The sequence below is a fragment of the Crocodylus siamensis genome, chromosome 12 (genome assembly GCF_052110815.1).
Source record: "Crocodylus siamensis isolate JL-2025a chromosome 12, ASM5211081v1, whole genome shotgun sequence".
NCBI lineage: Eukaryota > Metazoa > Chordata > Crocodylia > Crocodylidae > Crocodylus > Crocodylus siamensis.
This window is the reverse complement of record NC_143406.1, coordinates 8,640,426-8,665,755: the sequence shown is the minus strand read 5'-3', so window position 1 is coordinate 8,665,755 and position 25,330 is coordinate 8,640,426. Positions and strand designations below refer to the sequence as shown.

General features: G+C 53.2%; 1 protein-coding gene across 6 annotated transcripts in view; it reads left to right on the top strand.

Moving 5' to 3' along the window:
* SAMD11 (sterile alpha motif domain containing 11) overlaps nt 1-25,330 on the top strand; it is a 152,849-nt gene that overhangs the window by 88,967 nt on the left and 38,552 nt on the right. For 4 of the 6 annotated variants that reach the window (XM_090023494.1, XM_090023492.1, XM_090023491.1 and 1 more), the window contains 3 exons: nt 3,564-3,688; nt 18,168-18,278; nt 20,357-20,449. In XM_090023494.1, coding sequence (XP_089879620.1) covers nt 3,564-3,688; nt 18,168-18,278; nt 20,357-20,449 — 329 coding nt within the window. The remainder of the gene's footprint in view (nt 1-3,563; nt 3,689-18,167; nt 18,279-20,356; nt 20,450-25,330) is intronic. The other 2 variants (XM_090023495.1, XM_090023493.1) reach the window with 1 other exon arrangement.

Sequence of the window (25,330 nt, the reverse complement as noted above, 5' to 3'; positions counted from 1 at the left end):
TTTCGACCTATGTCACACACGTGCACTGAGTGAGCTGGGGCTAGAACCCATGGCCTTCCTCTTCCTGCAAAACTAGACAGCTCCCCTGCAACTTGTTAGGCCCCTTATCATCTGTGTGGATAAGCCAGTAGAGGGCAATGCGATCGCATGCAGACATGAGCACAGCCAATTCAGTGCAAGAGATAAAAGTGAGGAGGGGGCAGACTGGGTGTAAGAAGGAAGGGAACCCTTTGGTGGACCGCAGGTACCAGCTGGATGGAGCCGCCAGCCGACACCGGCGTTCAGAAGGACCATGCTGCGTGGCAGTGCAAAGTCTAACAGATTAAGGCCTGTCTGAGAGGTAGATGTTCGTTGGGCTTGACAGGAGTGGTGGTGGGGGGGAAGCCATTGATTTGGGGTGTTGGAGGAGCTGTCTGCTTTTAGTGGGGGTCAGGAGGACTGGTTTTTATCATTAGTTTTCTGTGGGTCTTCCATCCTTCTCTGATGCAGCTTGGTTGGAGACAGACAGCAGAGCTATCTCCACCCCATTGCACAAGCAGCAGAACGGTTGTGTTCCCAGTGTCCCTACAACACACCCGAGAAGCTGGGCAGAGCCTCCCCCTGCCCTCCCTGGTGCTTTTGTTAAGGGGACTGTTCTTTCGTCTGAGTAGAAGACAGCTGGTTAAATGCACAGGCCCAAACCCTTCCCTGTTTGTAAGCAAATGGCATTAGATCCCAGGGGTGAACTTGGCCTGTAGTAACCAAAGCCTCCCTAACACAGCTCCTGACCCCAAAGGAAGGGTGGACATGGGACATGGACTACCACAGTTGTTATTCCTTCCTATCCCAAAGTGCTCGCAGTTGAAGACCGCAGGGAACCGCGGTTCACCGCATTACAAGCTGCCCTGGCCTCTTTGCCTTCTACATCAGCTCCCCTTTTCTTGTCGCCTTCCCCCCCCCAACACACACACAACAATTCATCCAAATGCATCTGAATTCATCATCCGTGGTGGTTGGTGTTCCAGCCGTGGCTCGTGTTGCTAGGACCATATCAGATTTCACAAGCTGTGCACGTGCTGGGTCTGCTCAGCATTTGTATGGGAGACCTCTTTGGGGGTCCTTCAAATGCCCCACAATGATTCCCTTTTCTCCTCCCTCCTCCCCTAGTGCCTTGAATTAAATCAGAGGTCCTGGGCATTTTTGATCACTAAAGATCTCCTCCTGCCTATCTGAAGACTGGAAGGTTAGCACTGGAGCAATGATATTTTACTCCCATCAGATTTCCCTTTGCAGGGTTCACTGCAGAGTTTTCTACTTTGGGGTGTTTTGGTTTTTTTTGCCTTTAAAGTGATGAGCCCCGTGGCTGCGCACTGTTGAATAGTGGCCGTGCTCCACCCCAGAGATGGCTGCATTTCTGCTGTCGATAAAACAACCCCTGTGTGCTGTTTTGTAGCCCTGTTTCCATCTGCGAGGTGCCCTAGATTCCTTTGGGAGACGAGACAGTATCATCCCATTTTTTCCCCTCCTGCTCCCTTCCTTTATCCCTCTGTGCTGCTCCTCACCCTACAGCCCTCTCTCCCTCCCCTCCCCGCTGCTGGTGTTGTGCTGATGACAGCGTTTATCTGCATTTGTCCTCTGTACCCGCCATCCAGTTATTGATTTGCATGATTAAAAAGAACTGATAATCACTTCAAATTAATCCCATAAACGACTTAAGGCACTGAAATATTTGCATAATGCATCTTAAAGGTGGCAGCTGAAAGAGGATAAGACTCAAAACTGCTTGGCACAGGGGGAAAATGGGCTTCCCACTCACCTGAGGACCTGTTTAAGTAATTAGCCTTTTGCTTGCGTAAAGAGGAGTCTGCGGTGGTTTAACGGATGGAAATGCAGAGGGTGCTAAAAGGCTTTGAGATCTGAGCATCCTATTTTGGCCCTGAGAGTTGTGGGGGGGGGGGGGGGGTGCAGTAAGGGGGGGAGTGGGGCAGGGAGCTGCAGAGAGGATGATAGCAGCTGCAGGAGCAAAGTCTGTTTCTGTCTGCTGCATCCTGTGAAAATCTGGAGCCAGACGCCTGCTGAAAGCACCTCTGTCTAAAGACTTTCTGTCATAAACTTATCTGATTAGCAGAGAGCTAGACAACAGATTAGCACCCGCTTCTCCACTGGGGACGAGCTCTTTGGAGCATTTGAGCAGCTCTGTGCCTGTTTCTGCCGGGGGCCAAGGGGGGTGGTGGTGGGGAGAACAAGAAGGGGGCTATTTAAAGGGAGAGGACTGCTAGGTAGCTCTGCAGATCATGCACCATCAGCATTGCCCTGGGAGTCCCAGGTTAGGACCGTCTCCCCCGAGCAAGCAAGCAGGTGGTCATGTGCTGTGTGTCGCACAGAGCGGGCGCGCTGGTCATGTGAGTAACGGCTGATAGGGACCCTTCGACATGGTGGGAATGTTTTTTTGGGGGGGATATCTTAACTTCTTTCTGCCTATTGCCTCCGGGCTGGGAAGAGGAGCGGATGGAGCATAGCCAGGCTGCTCAGCGTGGGACGAGCCCTCTGGGCTAGAGATGGGTGATTTATCGTACACCTTTAAGCAAAACGGATGGAGACTTTCCAGCGTTTACTTCTAGATGTGCAGGGGGGCATGCAGCTTTCTCTCTCTTAAATGTCGTCTATTATCTGTATTTATGTCTGTCTCTATCAGCAATTGTTATATATAATGTATGAAGGCAAGGATTGGTAAGGCAGGGAACTTTACAGTCTTAAATCTAGCAGTTGCTGCAGTGAATGTCTTTGCTCTTCTCCTTCTCTCTCTCGTACGTTCCATGGGAGGGAAGGGGGGTTAAAGTAGTTTGATGCCAGGATAACAGGAAGAATAATATTTAGACACCTTCTGTAATGTGTGTTCATATCCCAAAAGGAAGAGGGAGTTATTTTGGTATCTGTTATAGAGTGATGGGGTGAAAATGGGTCTTACAAGCAAGGTTGTTTTCTTAACTTTCTGTGACCATGGTGGGTCTGTGGCAGTGCTCTGGATATAAAAATATTATTCGAGCAAGTAAAACCGGCTGACACACATGGTAGAACTAAAAAGCTATCCATTTTTTCCCAAACAACAGTGTGCCAGCTATCTTATCACCCCGCTATCACCCATTTGAATTCTAGTTTTGTGTCAGTGTAGGAATAGGCAGGACGATGTCTCAGGCACGTTTCTGGTCCTTTGACCTGGGACAAGTTCCCCCTGGCAAGGCTGAGGTCTCAGATGCTGGTGTCCGCAGAGCGCTTTGCAGGGTGGGAGCAGGCAGTTCTGGGAGGACTTGCTGCTTAGTTTGCCCTCCCCAAAAGCGAGGGAGGTTGCTTGGGGACTTCAAGTGAGGGAGGGGGAGAATCTCCCCTGTAACTCAGAAATGGCCAGGGCAGATAAGAGACTTCCGTGTATGTGTGCCAGCATGCACACACACACTCAACCTTGCATGCACACTTGCGTGTGCACACACACACACACAGACACACACAGATAGACGCACACACAGAGCAATTATGTGGTGGCAAATAGGATTTCCTTAACCTGGTGTTTTTCTGCTGTGTTGCAGCCGTGATAGCGACCTCTCTACCATCATCTCCAACCTGCATCAGAGCCGCCAGCTCGTTATGCCAGAGACCCAGAGTCGCTGTGAATTCAAGAGAACCAGCATCGACGTCGGCTTGGGAGCAGCAGGTAAGCAGCCGGGATGCCTGGCTCTCTTGTCCTCTGTGGCTTGGGAGAGAAAAGTTACAGCTGAGGCTTTCTGAGTTCCCTCCCCTTCCCCCTCCTCACTTGGACAGCTTTTTTGGTTTTTTGCAGCTATGCCTTATTGTGTAGCATTTAACTTTAGATCTCCAAGTAAGGTCTGTGAGTCCCTTACTATTCCTCCCCAAAGAGGTGATGTATTTGGTAACGATTAAGCCATGCGGTCGTGCATCACCTCAGCTCCTCTCGCTTCTCGGCTCTCGCCCTCTGTGTTAAATGGCAGGTGAGGCAGTTGCAGTCCCTGGGGGTTTAGTGGCCAGCGAAGCAGAAAGGCCATGCAGAGAGCACGGTGTGATTTGTAATTGCATTAATCAGCAGCTCCCCACGCTGCCTTGGCCCTGCCGGTTCTTTGCAAGGGTATTTGTTTGGCGGTGCGCAGTGGCCTGACCTTTCACAAGGTCACTTGGCTCCCACATCCTTGCTGTGCTGAAGCAGAGGTCATCTCAGTGGGCTGGGTCCCCCTCTACAGTGGCGAGGGCACATTCGGCAGCAAGTGCTGGATGCTGGGAACGTCCTCCACCCCGTTTGCATTTGGGAGAGCCACTAATGGGCTTTAGCATGCTCCCTGGGATCTGGGCGCAACTTTGGTCCCAGAGGGGCTGCAGTCAAATTCACAGGCTCCAATTGCTGTTACACCCTCAGCGACGTTGAGCAGCTTTACAGTTGTCTTTGCAAAAAGGGTTTTAAAGTCATTTCCTTTGCGGAGGGCCCAAGAGGCTGTATTAGTCTTGGGAAAGGCCTTTGGGATCCAGAGCAGTAGAGACAGGGCAAAGGGTGCCCTGGTGTTTATTTCCATCGGGGTGAAGTGGTGAAAATGGGAACTCCCCAACCCCTGCAGAAGCACATGCATTGAACGAGATGGGGGTGGGTCTGGCTCTTGGCGGATTGGCTTGGATGTCTTTTCATCCTGATTGGCATGAGATTGCTGCTGAGCATGGGCAGCACCGTACCTAGACTCCTGGCGGCCCCAGGCGAACTTTTAGCATCGGGCTCCCCTTCGCCGGAGATGATGTTAATAATAATTTTAAAATTACCATTTTGGAGCCCCGTTTCTGTCTGGGGCCCAGGTGGCTATCCGGTTAGCCCATGCCTGTGTCTGGCCCTGAACGTGGGTGTCCAGGACTGTTTGCAGTGAGGAGGGTGGTAATGTCTGTCCTGTATCGTACTGCGAATCTGAGCTGAGAGAGAGATGGGCAGGACCGCGAGAGGCCACCAGGCAAGTGACAGCCTTTCAGGAGGTGATGGATTTGGTGCGTCTGAGAAGGGCTGAACAGCAAAGGAGGAGGCAGTGACAGGGGCGGAAAGTGGAGAAGTGAAGGTGCGGGGAGGCAGGGACTGTCACTGTTTCACAGGGAGAGTTGGGATTTTGGTTCTCCCTGGTGTCTGGAGGTGGATCTCTCTGCCTGTACCTCAGGCAGCCTGACAGCTGGGTCATGAGAGCATGCATGGATCAGGTCCCCCCGCCTCCATCCCACCAGCTGATTCCTGGACACCGACCATGCAGGGGGCAAGGGGATGCAAACCCAGAATAGAGAGGTGCAAAATGCCACCACTAAATTGTTGCAAGCAGCTCGTTAGCAGTAGTTAATGCTGGGCTTGGCTGATGGTGGAACTGGGGCTAGGGCCACCTATTAGGAAAGATGAGAGAAAACAATTGAGACAAAGTGACTCCTGTGCTTTGCTGCTTGTATGGTGGTAGCTGCTGGGGCCTGACTCCCTGTGTGCTCGGTGCTGTACGTACCCATCACAAGAGATGGCCACAGCCCTGAAGAGGCTGCATTATAAATAGCCCAGGCTGAGAAAATAGTGGGAGAAGAGGAGCCCTGTTTTAAGCACAGGAGCTGGGGCCCTGCATGCGAGGCCTGCCAGCCTGTCTCCAAATGCTTTATGAAGGTGGGTGAATCTGAGGTGGCTCACGATGGTGAAGGGGAGTGTGGAGCAGATGGATTGCAATGGTTTCGTCGCATGTCTTACTCCCTGTCCAGCACCAGACTCCACTGCTTCTGCCCTGCCATTGCTGCAGAGGAGCACAGCAGAGCCTGTCGTGAAGATTTGCCCCTTGAGGCAGTTCTACCTGCGCTGGTGCCATGCACGTGTTGCAGGGCTGGAGGCCTGGCTGCACGTCATTGCAGCTGAGCGCAGTCAGAAGTGTTCCCCGTGGTCGGGACCTGAACTCCAACGAAACATGAAAGAAATGGCAGCTGCAAAGGGCAAAAACCTACCCGGCTCTAGCCAGTGTTTCTCAGCAGGACATAAAGGCCCTGATCAGGCAGGGGGAATGGCAGCTTTTGCAAGGACAGCAGAAGCAGGAGGCCGAAAGGCGCGCGCTGATAAAATCTAATTGCCCTATCGATCGGCTTCGGAGCCACCGTTGGCTGTGGTAATGATTGAGATATTCTTATGCGTTTGATGCATGTAGCTGTATCTCGCTGCTCTGGGCCCACTGGGGACCTTAAGATATTACGGAGATCTCTTAATCACGGAGCAAACCTGTGTGTGCTGGGCACGCTCTCCGGCACGGAAGATTTATTATAATTATTATCAGTGCTGCGCTCGGATTTCTGCAGGAGCCGGCGCGGTGCCCTGGGTTTCAGGAAGCAGCTGTCCCATTTGTACCTCCTGATCATTAACTGGCTGATGGACTTCAGCCCAGGCTTGGCTCAGGGCTTGTCCCCCACCTCCCTCCCTGTCCTTGCGATTCTTCATTCCTTCCTGCCTTCAGCAGCTACGGCTAGGAGCATCGCTTTCCCTCCTCTCTTCATGCGGTTTCCATCGCCTCTGGTCCCAGCCCCCCACTTGTGTTCCCCTACCCCGGTTCAGGAGTGGTTCTGCAGCCAGAATTGAGATGCTTTGCTCCTTTAGCTACAGGGCACAGCTGTGTGCACCAAACAGATGCTGCTACTGGGGGAGGTGTCCCAGAGGGAAGTGCTGGTTAAAATCCCAGAGCAGTATGGGGATGGGCATTTTCTTTCTCAAGGTGTCTGTGCCCTCTCACCCGCAATGGGGGTTATGTTCCTGCAGTTAAGGAGGAATCAGTTACGAATATCTCCAATAACTCCAAGCTGCCCCCAAATAAGGTGTTTCAACAGAAGACTCTCCCCACCCCCCTTTGCCTGGTGCCTGATTCAGAGGTAGAAGAGGTGGGGACCCTCAATCCGTGGGCGAGTTGTCCCCCCATCCCCTCCCAGCACTGTCCCCTGGGCTCCCCATGCCAGGTGACGCAAGCCTGATGGGTGCTGATGGTTGTTCCGCCTGAGCCTGAGCCTAAGTGTGTCAAGGTTTCACAGAGCAGCAGCAAACTCGGCATAAGGAAGGGGCTTCTCTCTCTGTCTGCCCTGCCCTGGGGCACTTCTCCAGTCCAACCAGTAGCTATAATCCAGCTGGAATCTGCAGCGGGTCTACCCTGCAGGTCTGCATGGTACTCCTCCGCAGCTTTGGCCCTCGACCCCTCTGTTGTCTGTATGGTAGAAGTGCTGACCTGGTTCTGAAGGCACTTGAAGCCCGGGGCAGTTGGCCTGCTGTGGGTTGTTGGGATTAGGACCTGGGCTCTGCTTGGACCCGGGCTGGGATCCACCCGATGCCTCACAGTGCGGATACAAGATACATCTGACCATCATTTGCAATTCCCTTCTAAAGACAGACACGTTCTCCTGTCATTGCCTGGAGAAGGGTCATAAAGCCTTTCGGTGCACAGAGCCATGGGATATGCCCCCAGATGCACATGAGTGAGTGCAGGGCACTGCGGCACGTAGGGTTTTGTGGTGGGAACTCTTGCACCCAGGCCTTGCTAACTTAGTTGCCAGTCCCCTGGGTGCAGTGTAGACACAGTCCTACAGACAAAACACCCTCCGTTGAGCCAGGAGGGGCCAGTGCCCTTTCCCTGGCATGCATTAGTGTTCCCTTCTCCTTCACCCCTTTCCTCTTTCCTAATCTCACCAGCGTCCTCCACCCCCAGGATGCCCCATCCCCTCTTCAGAGTGACTTTCAGTAGCACGGAGGTCCATCTTTGTGCTCAGGGCCACAGCTGGGGTATAACATAGCATGTGGAAAAAATGTTGGGACTTGTCCTCCTTGAGAGCTTGCCTAGGGAGAGCCAGTAAGAGGCTTAGCTTCATCTGACATGTAGTGCGGCTGGAGAGGAGGGAAGAGGAGGGGGTCACCCCACCTAAAGGAGGGGTTAATAATATACAAGCAGTTTGCAAAGGGAGGTGAGGGAGAAGGGGCAGCGGACAAGGCGCAGCAGAGGGCATTGTTCTAGAGGGGCTGATGGCACAAGGTGCCTCTAATCTTGATAGGGCCACGTGTGCATAAGGATGAGCAGCGTCAGGGCAGCTCGGCAAAGGCACGGCGGCAAAGCCGGTGGTTTGCACATCAAACAGATTTAGAGCCCCTCTAAGAAGCTGGCTGTGTGTCTGTAAACAAGGCCAATCCCCTCTATCCAGTTTGGCTAATGCCGTCTGCCGGGGGAGGGCCTTGCAGAGACAGCCACCGGTGGAGGTGGAGGGGCCCTCTCCCTCTGTGCTCCAGGAGCACTCGCAGAAGGGGATGAGAATAACCCCTTCTCTTTCCTTTCCCACCCCCTTTTTCTCTAGTCACCCCCCCACACTGTGGAGCAGGGCAAGTCCTGCCTGGAGCCCTTCTGGCTTCAGCTTGCCCAAGTATGGCCACCAGGATCAGACCTCTGGGTGCTAGAGGAGGCAGGGGGTGCGTGTGGGGGTCCTCGTGGCCTGGCAGAATGGTGTCCCCCATGCACCTGTCACAGCAGCAGGGCCAGAGGCCGTTCTGGTTGCCTGCAGTGAATCCCGAGGGACATGCACGTTAGGGCATGGCTGAGGTTTTGGCTTCCCTGTGCTCTGAAGGCCTGGTTGGCACCTGGGAGCCTTGGGTCTCTGGAGGCCACGCAGGCACCCGGGGGTCGGTGCGCTGTCACCGAGGGCTGATGATAATGAGTAATTCCCGTGGAAGGATTCCTGTCTCCCCTTGGATTGCAAGCTCTTTGGGGCAGGGACTGACTGCCTTTTCGTATGCATGTGTGCGGCATGTGCCATGATGGTGTCCCCAATGAAAGGCAGTGCTGCCTATTGAATAAATGCTCTGGGTCAGGACTCAGGTAGCCTACTCCGCCACCTGCTGGGAGAGCTTGTTGCTTCACTGCTGTGTGCCTTGATTTCCCCATGTACAAGATGGAGAGGGTGATGCTTTTCTTTGGTAAAGCATTAGGAGCAAGGCTGATCCTGCCACGGGGCAGGGAGACAGACTGGGTGATGTCTCAAAGCCCCTTCCAGACCCTTTTTTCCATATGATCCTATGATTATATCACTACTGTATTAAGTTACGCTGGTTGGAACTGCGGGGGCTGCAGTAATAAATATATCTACAGCCAATATCCTCCATAGAGGTACAGTGTGCTTGAACCGTGCTTAGCGCAGCATCCATGACTGGAGCTTCGAGTTACTACAAGGACCCAAGTAACGATAAAGGAATCTGTTTTAACCAGATGCAAAATGTCCAGATGTTCTGGGCAAAAGTCTGTCTTTCAGATTTCTCTCTGGTTTATTTGTTCTTTCTCAGGCCCAAATCTGTGAATGAGGTCTCCGGTGTCCAAGTCTCATGCTCCGTTGGCTGGGCCAGGTTGTGAGAGGTGCTGAAATCAGGAGTGAAAATTTGAATAGGTTCATGTTAAAAACTTCTTTGGAGATTTTCAGGAAGGCTTATGTCTGTGTGTGAGTGCATGTGCATGCATGTATGTGTACACATGCTCAAAGCATGTTGTGTTACTGATACTGGTCTCCCCAGGTCTGACTTGGAGCCCAATGAATTGTCAGTGGAAACCTCTGCTCCAGTGATGGCAGTGGGCTTTGCATCCAGCCCTAAAGCCTTAGCATACGTGGAAGGAGTTAAAGCTGGGGGGTGCTGAAGAGTCTGAAGCTGGGGATGTCGCGGCTAATGATTAGAGACAGAATTGCAACGAACGGGCTGTTTTCTGAGCGTGGCATAATGAGCCAGGATGCAGACAGGCTTTTCCTTTTTTTCAGAAGGGGAAAAAAAAAAAAAGGCTTTATTGAATTGCTGTCTTAAATTGAGCAGAAAATCAGCCCCAAATGGGCATGCGGGAGTGGTAAGCCAGCCACCTTTGTGTATGCATGTTATCGGGAAGGACAGCTGTTTACCTAGGCAGCACCGGGGATGGAGCGAGAGTCGATGCCACTTCTCTGGGTGGTTTTGATCAGGGGCTGGGATCTTGGATTCCTCCCTCCTCTGTCTTCTGCTCCTGTGCGTTTCATCATTGTGGCCGGTGCCTGCCAGGAGCTGAAGGTTACCAGCATCCTCTTGCAGTGCTGTCACACGCTGGGTTTGAACCCAGGCTCAGGAGAGTAAGAGAGACACGCGGAGGAAATGCAAGTCCTCTTTACAGCCACGTAGGAGTGACAAAGTCAGTGTGTATGGCATTGGGTTGGTATTCAGGAGGCTTAGTTCTTATTCCCTGGCTGTGTGACTTGTGGGGAGTTTCTTTGCCTTTCTGTCTCCTGAACCCAAAGGTATGAATGCGCAGTGTCTCCTTTGGCTTCATTGTGGGCTCTGGGTGAGCCCCAGTTTCCTGGCAGGCTGAAGCAAATGGGTGTGTTAATTTTCTGTGGCTGTGTTATAAAGGAGAATAGGCTCCTTATGGACTTCCTGCAGGAGCGATGGGAGCTGCAGGAGTTTGGCACTGCTCTCTGGGTACCAGAGGGAAACCCCAGTTGGCAGCAAGGTTCAAGGCCTGAGTGTCCTCAGCAGTAGCCTGGACAGGTCACTCTGACTTCCCACCTTAATCAGGGGGAGCAAGGGGCCGTACCATATCACCCTGAAGCTTAAAGCCTTCATGCTTTTCACTTGGCTCTAGTAAGGCTGCAGCTGGGCAGTGGAGCTCTTTCTTCCATGTGCCCAGCATGGGCAGAGACCTCTTATTCACTCCCACTATGTTGGTAAGTGGAATAAATAGTACAGACATTTTCCCTACCTCTTTACAGCTCTAGGGAGAGGAAAATCATCCTGCTCCCAAAAATAGCCTTCCTCCTCCCCCACCCCCCCCACCGCTCCTTCCCCAGGTGTCTCGCAGGCAGCAAGTAAAGAGCAGAAACAAATCATTGACGTGGTGACATCTCACTGATGTTATATATAGAAATCCAATACGGGCCGTAATGTGGCACCTGACTTGTCCGCTCTCGCTTGCTGCCAGCTGGAGGTGGGGAAAGGGAGTGGGAAATGAATTGCGGCTCCCAACCTCCCCGTGAGCTGTAAACCCAGCACCAAGATCTCATACTTTCCAAAGGAGCAAGTCTCTGGATGTGTGCATATAAATATGGCCGTGAAAGCCTGCATGCTTCTATAATGTGAGCATGCCTGTGTCTGTGCGCGTGCATACACGTGTGAATGTGCACATTTACATGGGCATGTGTGTGCATTTATAAAAAGGTGCGTATTTTACGTGTAGGTATGCACACATGTATCTGTAGGCTTGTGATTCAAGTGCATATGGATGTTGCACGCATGCATATAAGTGAGTATATATCAGTATAGATCCATGGTGCTCAATCCTTTGGCCCTGTGGACCAGATGAGTGGTGTGGGGTGGTCCATGAGCTGGCTCAGGCTCGCATGCTTGGATCAGGCTGTGCACAGCCTCAGCTAGCTCCTTGCAGCCTCTGTCTGGGCCTGTGCGCCAAGATTGGGGCCCTGCACCATCTCTGTTCAGCTTTGCATGCTGGAATCAGTACCCTGTGCTACCACTGCCTGGCCCTGTGTGTGGGGATCAGGCCCTACATCTGCTCTGTCCGCCTGATCTAATGTACAGGCCCGTGGGCCACAGGGTTCCACACAGACCTGGATCTGGCTTGTGGGCCAGGGGCTGGGCACCCCTGATATAGATCATCAAGACTGGCTGCCCTGAATTTGGCCAGACTGTGCCTAGAATGAGTCCTCTTACTTCTAGTGCATAGGCTGTTTTTTCCCCCCCATGGTATGTTAATGGAGCGCCCGCACTGTGACAAGCTGCCCTGGCAAAAAGCCTTGGGTTACCTGCTGCTCTTCGCTTTCTTCCATGCACTCAGCTGTGCCCGTGCCGTATGGCTCAGCAGCTTGTGAAGGGCTCTGGTGCATGGAGGAGCAAAGCCCCTCTGGCTGGAGGCAGGTACGTGGGTGTGCGAGCCAAGAGACATGACAAGCTACTCCCCAGGACACAGCGAATGAGGTTTTAAACCTGCCCCAGGCTGTCCGACGGATGTGGTTGGAGAAGCCTGGCATGAACCTGGACTTGAGCAGCAGCTCTGCGGTCATAGCCCTGAGACTGGCAAACTAGAGGGGAGGGCTGCTTCTGCGGGGATCAGAGCCCAGCCCAGCTCCCCCCGCGCCATCAGAGCAGTGCTGCTGGGGTCTCACCCAGGCTGCCTGAGAGCCGCAGGGAGCAGGAGCACCCTAGGGCTCTCCCTGTTGCCTGTGGATGTTGTTTCCTGGGCTCTCTTTACCTGTACTGGCTGCAAGAGCCCTCTGACCCACTGTCCCCCAGCCCCAGGCCACCAGCGCAGGGGGCTGGGTCTTGGGGTCATGCAGGACTCACTGCGGCCAGGGGAGCTGGGCAGCACTCAGCAAGGATGTGCGGCTGCAGATGGGGTTGGGGGCTTTGCTCCAGGGAGGCAGAGCTCTCTCGGTTAACCCTTTGCTGCCCACACCCAGAGGGGAGCCCATCTGCTGCTTAAGTTTTCATCTCTAAAGCATCTTTTTGTTCCTTAGTTTATCTCCCTCCATTTACTTCTCTCCTCCTCTCTCTCCCATTCCCTGTCTTTCCTTTTCTATCCTTCCATTCCTCCTTTCTTATAGCTCTCTCACAAACAAGTCCTTCCTTCCTTCCTCTTGTGCACATCCTTCTCTTTCTCTCTCTCCCCCCAGTTTTCTCCTGTCCTCTGTTCCTCTCCCTGTCCTCCCTTCCTCACCCTCCCTCTGGCTCTGAGCTCCTTGGGAAGAAGACAATTTGAAGGCTTTCCTCTCTGCTCTCAGCTGAGAGGCTCTTTTCCCTCAAGCCAATCAATGGCAGCCTTTCAGCCCCAGTGGGGCTTCGCAAACATGAGATCAATAAGTTATTAGCACCATTCTGTCAGCTGTAATGTGGAGATTGATCGGGGCCGGAGCTCCTGCATGCCGCCTGGCACTTCCCCAGCCTGATAAAGATGACAGATTAAGGGAATAAGAAAAAGGAATTAAGGAGTCTGGCTGTCAAAGCTGTCACGGGCTGGAGCCGCGCCGTTTTTTTTCAGGGGCTGAATGAGCGCAATCGGACATCTGAATGGTGCGAAGGGGGCAGCCCTGCCAGCAGCGCCGCCCAAAACTGCTGCCTTTGGTGCTCACCTCCAAGAGTGGAGTGGGGAGACGTGGGCAGACAGAGGCAAAGTGGCCAGGCTCGCTGGTACAGGCCACACACGTGGCACTCGTCATTCCTGCTGCCAGCAACACGCAACTGCCCCTGCATAGTGCTCCCCTTGCAAGCGTCCCTTCCCAGGCAGGGGGAAACGGGGCCAGGGCCCCAGTGCTGTGCTGCTGCCTGTTGGCACATTGCTGGCTAGCCATTGTGGTTGGGCACCATGCATGTCATGGGTGCCCAGAGAAGGGGGAGGCTGGGGGGGCAGCTGGGGAGCAGCGATAGCAGGGATGTATCAGAGGCTGGAAAAGGCCCCACGCTATCAAAGAGGCAGTGGCTCCCTGAGCAAAAACATGCAGTAACAGGGTGGGACTTCCCAGTGACGGTGCACAGCCAGGGAACGCAAGGAGCTGCTGAGGTTCCCAGTGGAGGCACTGACCACTGTTCAGAGCAGCAAATTGAATGTCGCATTGCCCATTTCACAGATAGGCAAGCTGAGGCCTAGTTCTCCAGAGAGGCAAGATACTGTCCCTAGGGGACACAATGAATCACAGGCAGAGGTAGGCATAGAGTCCAGTCCTAACTCTCTGTCCTCTGGTGTAACATCCTCCTTCTCAGAGCCGAGGACAGAATCAGGGATTCCTGTGTTTTTTATTTGATCCTTCTCTGACTTCACCCCGTTCCCCCAGAGCTAGGGCCAGGGACCTGGAGGACAGACTACTACCGCCTTTCGCTCGCTTTTCGCTCACACTCCTTCCCAGTGCTGAGAGGGAACGTAGGAGTCCAGGCTCCTCCATCAGCAGCAAGACTTCCTGGCTCCACTCCTTATAACTTCCTTAAAAGAGAGCGGGGACTCAGAAGCTCACAGCCGAAGAGCTCTGTGCGGCGTATAAAAGGAATCTGGTTCTCTCTTAAGCCCAGCAGATCCTCCTCGAGCTGGATTTTGCAGACAATGAATATTAACCCCCTTGTCATGGCTCAGCTCCGTGCCGTAACAATGACTCGTATAAGGGATAGGCAGGCAGGTGATGCCTGTGCACCTTTGCCCATAAACTGCCCGGTCATCGACCGGTTCGGGGACAGCTCTAGGGTGACCGTGTCACCTGCGGTCATGGGGTTTTGCTGCTAGTCACAATGAGCGATTGCCACAGACAGCTGGTAAAATCAACGACCGGCCAGTTCTCAAGGGTGGCACGGGGGGGAGTGCCTGAAGGTTACAGCAGTGGACTGGGCTTTTTCCCAGCTCTAAATGCTGCAGCACGGCTCCTCCTTAGTCCTTACCCCCTTTGGGTTAGAAGGATGGATCAGTGCACTGAGCCCTATCAGTTCTCTGCCCTGTTCTGGAGCTCCACCCTGCCCTCCACTCACAGGTCCTCTGCCCCCCCCAGGCAAGAGAGGGTGAGGACAAGTTTCTTTTTGTCCTGCACCTGCTGTCTTTAGTCAGATCCAGGCCTGAAATTCCCATGACCCCTCGCTTCTCCCTCCCTTTGTTCCACGGCAGGCAGGGGCCAGGCAGCGAGAGTCCGCGCTATTGCTTGCAGCCTTTGTTGTGTGCAGCTCCCAGGCCAGTGGGACTGTGCAAGCTGGTGCTACCACTCAGATTCAGGGTAAATGGACAAGGCCCCCCTGCCACCCTACTCCTGTCTCCCCCTTCCCCCACCACACCAGGGAGCCAGCTTCTCGGGGTCCCTGCCAGCCTGACACGTTGGCTGCAGGGACAGGCTGAGCAGCAGGGATGGAGCAGTGGGGGTCCCGAAGCAGGTTGGTCCTGCCAGGAGCAAGGGAAGGGCTGCGAAAAAGGCAGGTCAGGATGCCACTGAGGCGTTATGATCTGACCAGTGGAAGTGTCTCTGGAGGGCTTGGCTCAAATCCTGATTGTAGCCCAGGCTTCAGTAGGAGGTGGTGGAGTGAGGAGAGCAAAAGGACATTTTGCCTGGTTAAAATAGCAGGGGGGTGGGAAAGACTCTTTATCTTGCTCCATCTGAGCCTTGGTCACCTCCCCTCCAACCCAGCTGGAGCGGGGCTTCTTCCACAGCAAACCATGACAGGGCATGTGGGACCAGCCCCTGGCGTGCCCAAGATCTGCTCAGGTCTTGCTCAGAAGCACCATGCCCTCTGCACTTGGGGACGTTTGGCACCGGAGAGGCACAACAGATGCTCCACACTGGTCTCTGCTCTGTGCTCCCCTCAAAAAGCATGGACCCACCCATCTGGCAGAGGGCTTGGCTGGGCTGTCAGGCTATTACTGTTGACCGGCTAAGGTAAAAGCAAGCTTGGGGTGTGTTGCAGGGGGACAGGATTCCGGCTGAGAAAAGGGCACCTTGAGAGAACCCCCCATGAGCCTGAGGTCACTGTCAAGTCCAAAGACTCCTCTTCGTAGCTGTTGCTGTTAAAAGGCTGTTGGAGACATTCCCGCGTCTGCAGAGACGCATGATAAGCCCTCCGCCCTCCTTTCTAGCATTCCTCTCTGAAACTCGGTTGCACCAGAGCCAGCGGTTTACAGCTGGGAGCAACATGCCTCAGGTTCAGTCTCCATTGCAGAGTTTAGCAATTGCAGGCCCGGTGTCAGTGTGGCTTGCTGTTGTCATGCCCCTGGGCTGGATCTGGCCACGCGGGTTTTAGGTGCACTGTCCAGGATCCATGGCACCAGGCCTTTGCAAGGTGCTGTGGGAGTCCGTTCACCTATGCTGGGGATTGTGGGTGGAAATAGTTTGGGCCCACAGGGGAGTGGTGATGGGGGTACCCTGTCCATCCTCACAACCAGGTCCAACCACCACCGCTGTTTGTGGAGACAGCATTTCTTCAGTTTGGGCTTCGGCAGAGCCCTCATGAGGACAGGACTCGATGCCAGCTGACCTGCCACAAAACTTTGGGCTCTGAAGTGCTGAAGTCACATTAGAAAAGGAGTTTTGGCCTCCTCCAGCATTTCTGAAAACAAGGGCTCTTCCCCAGTTCAAGCCTGCACAGCGCTTGGAGGTCCTGGGTAGGAGGTACCACCGACCTGCAACGGGACTGTCACTCAGGACTCCCTTCCCCTAAGCGGGATGTGACTGGTGCATCCCAAGTCCCAACAGAGCTGCAGCCTTGCCCAGGCAAACCCTAAATCTCCCTGGGTTTTAGTGAGACTGTTGTGGTGTCACACCCGTTCCCTTTTTCCCTGTGCTGTGTGTGTTAGGGCAGGGGCATTCCTCCACAGAGGCAGAAGCATCATCCTTCTCCCGCTGACCTATTTCCCTGGCCTGATGCACCTGGTGACATCTCAGTGCACTGACTGGAAGTGTCGCACGCGGTGGCTGAGCTTTCTCCTCCACCTGGCTCCTGCAGAAGGTCACACTGAGATTGCTGGGAGCAGATGCTCAGGCGAAGGTGCTTTCAGCTGCTTTTCCAAGTGGCACTTTTGGATCTCAGCATCCCTGCTCCAGTCTGGGCCTTGTGGTTCAGCGCGGCATCTCGTTTAAAGCAGTCTCGGGCCTTTTGGCAGGCTGGCGGCAGCATACGGGGGGAGGTGATCAGCATTCTCGGGCGTTCTGACCGCCCTGGCACTCTCTGTTCCCGCGACTGCCTCGGCCTGGCTTCATAATGCTTCTGTCCCACTGATAATGTCTTTCATTTCCAACTGCAATATTAAAGGCTGCCCTGATTTGGCCTCTTCTGCGATTCCTTGAAAAGGTGGGGTGGAAAAAGGGATTTAAAAAATAAGAGAGAGGCTGCCATTCGTTTTCTGGAGCGCACAGGCTTCTGCAGGTGCTGTGGGCTGACGGCGCCACGGCCGCTGGCCCCCATCCTTGTGCTTAGCGACCCACTCGCAGTGCAGAACCTGTCTCGTTAGGGATGGCAGGGCTCCCGGAAGCTGCTGTTGCCAGCTCATCTACAAAACTCACTTTATTTTGCCACCGCTGCGGCTGCCGTCGCTGTCGCCAAGGCAGGAGGGAACTCGATCAAAGACAGAGTGTAAATTTTCTTTCCCTTCTCCCCCCCCCCCGGCTTCTTTTCTTCACGGGCAAGTCCAAAGAGCAGATTTTGAAAGGCCACCCATTGTGATGAGTGGCATTTTGGGAGGGCTGGCTGGGGTGCCAGGCGCTGTAAAAAGGCACGTGTTCACCAGCTGCAGCTGGTACATCAACCCTGCTTCCACCGCAGGGCTCTGCAGGGGAGAGGACCAGTCTCCTGGATATAGAATATGAAGGCTTTGCCTCTTCTGTAGCAGCCAAGCATCTTGGTGGACTCAAATGGTAACCAAGGAAGGCACGTTCCTCCATTGGTGGGGTGGGCAGCATTACCCCATCCCACAGCTACGACAGCGAGGAAGAAAGACCACCTCGTTAGAAGTGTGACTGCAACCACATTTGGATCCCTGGTCTGCCCCAGACTTCACGTATCAGCTTGGGCAGGTCACTTGATCTTTCTACCTCTGTTCCCTTCAGTGGTGAGGCCTTTTCCCCACTCTTTATCCTGTTTTCCCTGTAAGCTCTTGGTGACAGGGGCTGTCCTTCATAATGCAAGGGGCTATGATGGCAGTGGAGGGCAGTGGAGAAGCAGCGAGGGGAAGTGACTTGCCTCGAGTCCAGTGGTCTGCAGTAGAGCCAGGAGGCAGAAGGGTGGGGAGTCTGTGTACATCCAGGCCTGTGCTTTCATCACAACCCCCTCTTTGGTTCCCGGGTCTAATTCATTGCAATGAGGAACTGCTTGAAATTAAAAAGGAAGCGTACCACATGCAAAGCAGGTACATCACCCAGCGGTGCAAGCTTAGCATAATGGAAAGCACTCCCACGCTGGAGGTGTAACGAGAATCTTGTCATCTCCCTCCCTCTCCCTCCCGGAGGTGTTTTTCCATCCTTTGAATTTTCAAATGGAAAACGGGGACTTGTCGACAAAAAGCTGTTGCTTGCGTCTCCCAGAGCCTCAGGATCGGATGCAAGGGTGAGATGCTAGCTCAAGGCATGCAGGCCTCCTGGGGGGGTGATACCCTAGCATGGTGTCTCTGGAGGGCTTGGCTCAAATCCTGATTGTTTCACAGGTGAAAATACGTGGTGGCATGACCCTAACCGTGAGCTGGCACACACAAGTATGTTCCAACGGCCACAACACTTGTGCACCCACGCTGAGGGGCCCATGTCGAGGAGAACAGGTGATGCCAGCCCGCATGGGTCGGGGCTGGGGCTGGGTCTTCAGCATGGTTGGTTTTTGCAGGGGGAGTCCAGCTGCGTCTCGGACTTTAAGGGCGCGCTGCACGTCAGAACAGCGGTGCGTTGGCAGAGCTGTGTGTGTGGACTACCCAGGGTAGAAAGGGCGAGGTGCTTTGGCTGAGTTGCAAAGCCCTGCAATTGCACTGCAGGCACTTACAGCTGTTGCCAGCAGCCAGGACCTCAAATCCTGTGTCACCAGTTCCTCAGGTGAATATTTTCTGCCTGAAATGGATGGGATTAGGCAGTGATGTGACCCACCCTTCCTGCCCAGGTTGGGCGTAGCGAGCAGAGCAGTGGCACTGCGGCGTTCTGAAACCACAAACCCCAGATCAGAGGAGGACGTATGGTCTCAGCCCCACTCCCTGGGTTTGCAGGGCCAGGCTAGCCTCTCCAGGAAAACCAGCCTGGAGAAGGAGGAGCTCCCAGGGGAGGGACAGGCGACCTTAGCACAGGCTGGGGGGCTGGCACTTTAGTGACTTCAGGTAGGACATCGAGTTGTCCCGCCTTGATTTCTCCTTCTGCAAAGTTCAGATTACCCCCACCTTCCTCCCCAAGCCTGTCCGAATGTGAAATGCGTTGAGGATTTGACTCTGCCTCCAGCCTGGCCCGTCTATTTTTCAAATCATTCCCTTTTTTTTTCCCTTTTGCATTCTGCTTGCTTTTCACTTGTGGGTGGCTGCAGACCTTTGCAGTCCTCTCCGAGGCCCAGCTATGGTAACAGCCCAGGTGAGGGGGTCATGGCGAGATAAGGTCATAGGCAGACCGTGTGCTCTGAAACCTTGAAATGCCACTTACAACTTTGCAGTTCTAATGTCACTTACTGGACAAAGGCATTTCCAATGCCTTTTTGGAAAGGGCATTGCCAGGTTCTGCCCTCCACATGTTAACAGTCTGTTCCCAGCTCCCCGCTGCGTCAGCTGCAGCTCTTTACCCTGGGTCTGTTGGTCAGCACAGCGCCAGGTCAGTGCAACTGAATTTAGCTAGCTGAACTCCAAGTAATACAGAGTGGCTGTTAGTGTTAAGGACAGTGGCTCGGTTCAAAGTGTCACGTAGAATGGGAATCATTTGTTTGTTGGGATGAAACAGCATTGGTTTGAATTGTAACATTTCTTAACCATTGCAAACAAGATGCTGCTCATGCAGGTTGACTCGTAGACAGGTGCAACATATACTCACTCAAATATGGTACTTGTTTTCAAGGTTTTTTTTTTTTTTTTTAAGATGCTGCATCTTTAACAAGCCCTTGATAGATGAGAATTTGATGTTTGCAGTGACAAACAGTCTCTTCCTTCCTGCCCATATGCAGCATCATGCTTTCAGTTTCTCCAGCATTATTATGGGAGGATATTGATTTTAAATCTGTTCAGGGGACGCTGTAATTGTATATTAGATATTTTGTGTTGGCTCGTAAGGCTGCACTAATGCAAAAGGCTTGAGCATTTCCGTACAATCTAGAGGGAGAAGATTGCTAAGGACCTTGAGGTTTTTAACAGAGAGAGAGAGAGAGAGAGAGAGAGAGAGAAAGAAAGAGAGACAGACTGTGGTAGGAAGATTCAGAGTCGGGCGGGAGGGGGGTGTTTTTTCCCCTCTTTTCTCCCCCCCCAGTTGCTCTGCATCAGGGCATGAAAGGAGTGGAAACACGAGGGGGAGAAAAGGCAGCAGAACAAACGATGAAACTCAGTAAGGAAATAAACTAGATTCAGAATTTACAGCTTGAAATCATTGCATTGATCACTGTGTGAACAGTCATTACATCCCTTCGGACTGCATGACTAGAGAAGCAGATCTGGGCTCTCCAGATGAGGATTTTTCTTACTTTCTTTTTTTTTTTCCCTCTGTTTTTCCCACTCCTTCCCCCCCTTCCACCCGTAACCTGACTCGGGAGTGTGCGTGTGCGTGCGTGTGTGTGTGTGTGTGTGTGTGTGGGAAGCAAAATGCAAAAGTCTTGCATTGATTGTGTGGAAGGGAACGAAGTGGAGCATTATCTAACACTCAGGCTTCTCATGTCTCTCTCTTCTAGATGAGATTTTAGGCAAGAGAAGAGTATGTTCTCCCAACAGCAACAGTGAGTGTCCTTTAGAAAGCAAGAAAGCCCGAAGCGAGTCCCCGAAGGGTAAGTGCTGCTTTTCTTCCCCCTACACTTCCCTTTTTTCCCCTTTCTTAACAACGGAACTTAATTGAAATTAATGAGGGAGGGAAGATGCTGAGAGTGCGGGGCTGAGGCAGGGGACCAATGCTCTCTTTATCGCAGTGCACAGAAGGTCAGAGCATGTATGCGAGTGTGTGTGGGAGGGGGGGAATTACCTCCTTAATTAGAATAATTATTGCACAGTCTAAAAACCAAGCCGGCGGCTCTTGGGGCGGATTTTTGGGGAGTTTCCATTCCAGGCGGAGCGTCTTGGTTTGGGTATTTAAGACAAAACATGGACATGATTATTATGTTGGCATCTGCTCCTTTTTTTAATTAAAAAAATTGCCTAATAGTGAGAATAATAACCCTTGTCTGGTGGTTCCTGCTGCATGTCTGAGGCTGTTCCTACAGAGAGAAGAATCTAAAGAAGGTCTCTCCTTTTTAGGGATTTTTTTTTTTTTTAATCCCTTGATTTGTTTTTATGTCTCGCTCCCATAAACGTAATTTTAAAACTTTCTTTACGGCCAGCGGAGTGGAGTGGGTAATGGAGCCTGCAGTTAATGAGTTCGTCTCGAGTTTGCTTAAATGAGGTTTTGCAGGCCGTTCAGTTAGAGGCTTTGTTGTTAAGTTCAAACTAATTAGCTGTCAGTAATGCCCACCTCGATCATTATTGCTTAACCTGCGCTCCTCTGGCTATTAAAAAAAAAAAAAAAGCAGCAGCAGACAGGCTGCCTGGGAGCCAGGTCTAGTTTCACAGCCTTTGGAGTCCAGCAGCTGAGATTCTTAAAGCGGTAGACTCCCACGACAGAAGCAGAGCGGCTCGATAGAGACTCCTGTACGCAGCAGTTTATCCTGGAACATTTGCCGTTTCCTATAAGAGTAGTTGGTGCAGTGCCTCACAGTGGTGCTTGCACTGCCCGCTGATTTGAAATCATATTATTTTAGCTGCCCCCCTCCTTCCTGACTTCCAGCCCCAAAATGACAATCAGAAGAGCATTAGTATTCCAGAAGGACGTTGGATGCTAACAATATCTTGTATAATGGGTGCTAATGGTATCTGATAGCTGCTAACAGTACCTAGTAACGTACACTTGTTCTAAGTAATTTCCCTTTATGTGGCCCTTTCTTGCCTCTTATCTCTATATCCCAGCCTAGAAGCATATGCATATTCCAGCAGCAATTCCTGCTGGGTGCTATGGCTACCTGGCACCATACAGCTGCCCTGAACTGCTTTCTGTTGCTTATTCATGTGTCTGCTTCCTGTCTTCCTCCTAGTGTTATCATCAGATGTGCATCTGTAGGCCTGGTAGGAATACCTCTTTGGGTGCTGCAATAGATGTTGGGTTTCAGCATTCATCCATGAAACACCAGTCTGTAGTGGGCTCCCTTAGAGCAGTCAGTGCACACGCTACCCACCAGCCCCCTTCGCCAAGTCCGTCGCCTGGGCAGTCCTTAGCCATTGCATGCTTTGAAAACGAATCAAGGTGTTAGCAGTCTGTGAGGTCTTGCTGAGAAGCAGCTAAACTAGTTGGCAATCGGAGGCCAGCCTGTTGCTTTCAGATCTCTGACTTCCACTCACCAGCCCAGTGCAGGACCTGGTTCTGCAGACTGATGCGTTTGCCCTGAGTGGGGGGGATGCTCCCATCTCTGAGAGATGGGTGAGAACCATTTCCCCTCCTAACTTTGGTGAAATGAGACTCAGATCAGAAGCAACCCTGGGCTTTTGCAGCCCATTCCCACCCACTCACAAGGCTGCCCCTGTCTAAATCCTGCTTCCTGAGCCTGACTCATTAGGTTGGGTTTTCTCCCTGAATCATTCAACCAGGGGTTCCCCAGAAACACTGAGCAGAGGCAGCTCTGCCACACTTTCATTGTCTACCCCCACACTTTCCTTTCTCAGAAAGCCTCCCAGGCCTTTAAGGCAGTCTGTGCCCATGCTCTCTCTCTCTTGTGTAATCTGTGAGGCTATTTATGGGTTCCTCTCCTCCCTATGTCACTATTTAAGGGCCTTCCCCTACTGGGGTCAGGATGGTGCTAGTTGCAACTGAGCAGCTTGGTTCCCTAGACGAGCAGAATCAGGGCCAAGCGGTGTATCAGGTCTGTGGGGCACTTTCCCCCTCTGGCCTGGCAATCCGTGCTCTTAAATCGTACTAATGGGGGGCACACACAACATCCGAGTCATTGGAGTAGATTGGATCAGGGCTCCGTATACTCCTGTGTCTTTTCTTTGGTGATTACTAGTACCGGCTGCTTCCCAGAAGCCTTAAAAACCCAGTAATAGCCAGGCCCTACCCAGGGGACATTGATCCCCAACCTCTGCTTCACTGATGGGAGGTCTGTCTCCTCCTATAGCTTTTCATTCCTCCTAATGCAATTCAGATGTGCTCATTGTCCACATAAATGCTTTGCTCTTTGGATCTTGCTGAGATCTGACCTCAGTGATGATATTTTCATGCGCCATGGTAGCACAGAGAGCCCTGAGTCCTGACCTTGGTCTCTGCCTGCTAAGTGCTATACAAGCAGGCCAGACAGGTGATCCTGGCCCCAAAGTGCTTACAGTATTCTGTGGTGCTAAGTACCTAGGAGGAGCTAGTGCAGGGATCCTCCTGCCTGTAACTTTGTTGAAAAAGCCTAGGTCTCAGTGGGGAAAATTTCTTGTGGACCCTTTCTATCCCATGCATGTTCCCTGGGGCTGTCGGATCAGTTCCTGATGTGGAAAGGCAATATGAGGGGAGGGTTCGGTATATGTCCAGCTGTCTTTAATGTGATGGAGTAGCTGGGAATAAAAACCAAGATCAATACTACATGATCACTCATCAGTGAGTGTCTTGTGAGCCACTGAGGGTCACTGGGTCACCATTTGGGAGCACCTGCTACTGCCCATGGTGTTTAACCCTGTTGTCCGGTGGAGCTGTGCTGGAGCCCAGAACTCACTGAAAACACAGGGATAAGGAGTTAATAGTGGGCATGGTCTGGGGAAACTCCTTTTCCACCCACAAGGAGGAAAGATGGGTGATGAAGCACTGGGTTGACATTGTGCTCCAGACCAGGCCATCCTTTACCCTTATGGCAGCAGCTCCTGCAGCCTCTTCCCCCAGTGTCCCTGTCTAGCAACGGGACCACGGCTCTCCCCGCAGCCTCCCCAGCCGGCAGTGCAGGAGCATGGAAAGCAGCCTGGCCAAGAGCAGCGGGAACGTGGAGGGAGGCAGAACTTGGCTTCAGTTTTCCCTTCCCACCTCCGCTTGGTGCCTCAAGGTGCCTGAGGCGAGTGGTGGTAGGAGCGGGGTGGGAACTGGGAACAACGCCCTCCCGGGGCTCATCGTAAAGCCTGGAGGCCCCTGCCGTTCTCTCCGGCCTTTGCTTGCTGCTTCTTTGCCACGGCACTATCTAAAACCCTTATCCCGTCATGTCACGCGCCAGTCCGGGACGCGGCTGTCAGTCCGGGCACGACAGCATTGTCTCTGAACCCAGCGCTTGAAGAGGAGAAATGACCCCGGGCCCGTGGTGTATCTGGAGCTGCGGCGGCTGCATCTGACAAGGCCAGGAGAACAGAGTAAATCACTCCCTCGCTCTGACTGAGTGAAAAAACACCTGTAGGGCTGGAAGCCCTTCCAGCAGCGACGCAGTAACCTTCCCTTCCCCCTCCCCGCCGCACACGGCGCGCACGCTAGAGATCAAAAGCGAGCCGTATCTGGGTGGAAGCCGGGCCGCGCCGGCGCTGCTGTCAAGCAGAGCAGAACGTTCTCGCGTCTCATATGGAAATGCAAGCGTATCAGAGGTTCGGAGTGAGGGCTGCGCTGGCAGGTCACGGAGGCAGCTTTCTCCCCAGGAGACAGTTCCCGGAGTACAACCCTCGCTCCCACGGCAGCAGATCTGCTTCTCTGTTCCCCAGGGACAAGGCCCAGAACAGCATTAGTGCAGAGAGAGAGAGAGAATCGGTGAGATTTTATTTCCCCTGAAATTCGAGCGCAAAAATAATTCTGGTAGGAGCCTCAGCATGTCGGAAGACTTCAAACTAGGCTGGACTAAGTGCGCAGTAGGGGACAGCCGTGCCCTGGCCTCGGGGGTGCCGGCTGCGGGGCCTCAGAGGCGACCGCATCTGCTCCTCTCCGTGACTCGCTTCAAACAAAACCGAACCACACCGCTTTGCATCTTCGGCCTGGAGCAGAAGGCAGAGCCTTGCAGTCTGACAGGCTGTCCCGGCGGGCGATTAGAGGAGCTGGGTGAACAGGCTTTGTCTTTGCCAGGAGCTGGTAGCTCTTACAAAGCATCTCTCCGGCTGTGGCTGCAAGAGGGGAGGGAATAGGTTGGCTGGGGTCCTGCCAGCCCTGCTGGAGATTGCTCGCTGTCCGGACAAGCTTTGCGAGGGGGATGAGCCTCCAGGAAAAGCCTTTTCTTTTCTGTCCTTGAGTCGGGAAGCTGGAATGAGTGTCTGCTCCTGGGGAGGCGCCAGCCATAGCATGATGTTGGGTCAGAGCCATGCCTCGAGCAGCGTGCCATTCAGGAAGGCAGCAAAGGTTACAGAGCTATGGCTGTGAGCAAGAGGGACAGACTGAGCATGAGCACGTGCGTGCATCGTGCGTGTGCTTGCATACACACATACACACGCACACACCCACACACCAGGAGCTCTTGTGTGGGGCGGAGCAGGGGACTTGTGCAGGAGAGCAGCAGAGAAGGCTGCGCCTTCCTTCGCAACTCCCCCATCCCCACCTCGCCCCTGAGATCTGCTCCGAGGCTGATCAGAGAGCGGTTATGGTAATTACATGGCATTATCCTCCCCCTGCAACGACACCACCTCATTTCCTAATGACAAGGCTGTGATAAAACCCTAAAGATTTTCCTAACTCAGGACCTGCCACT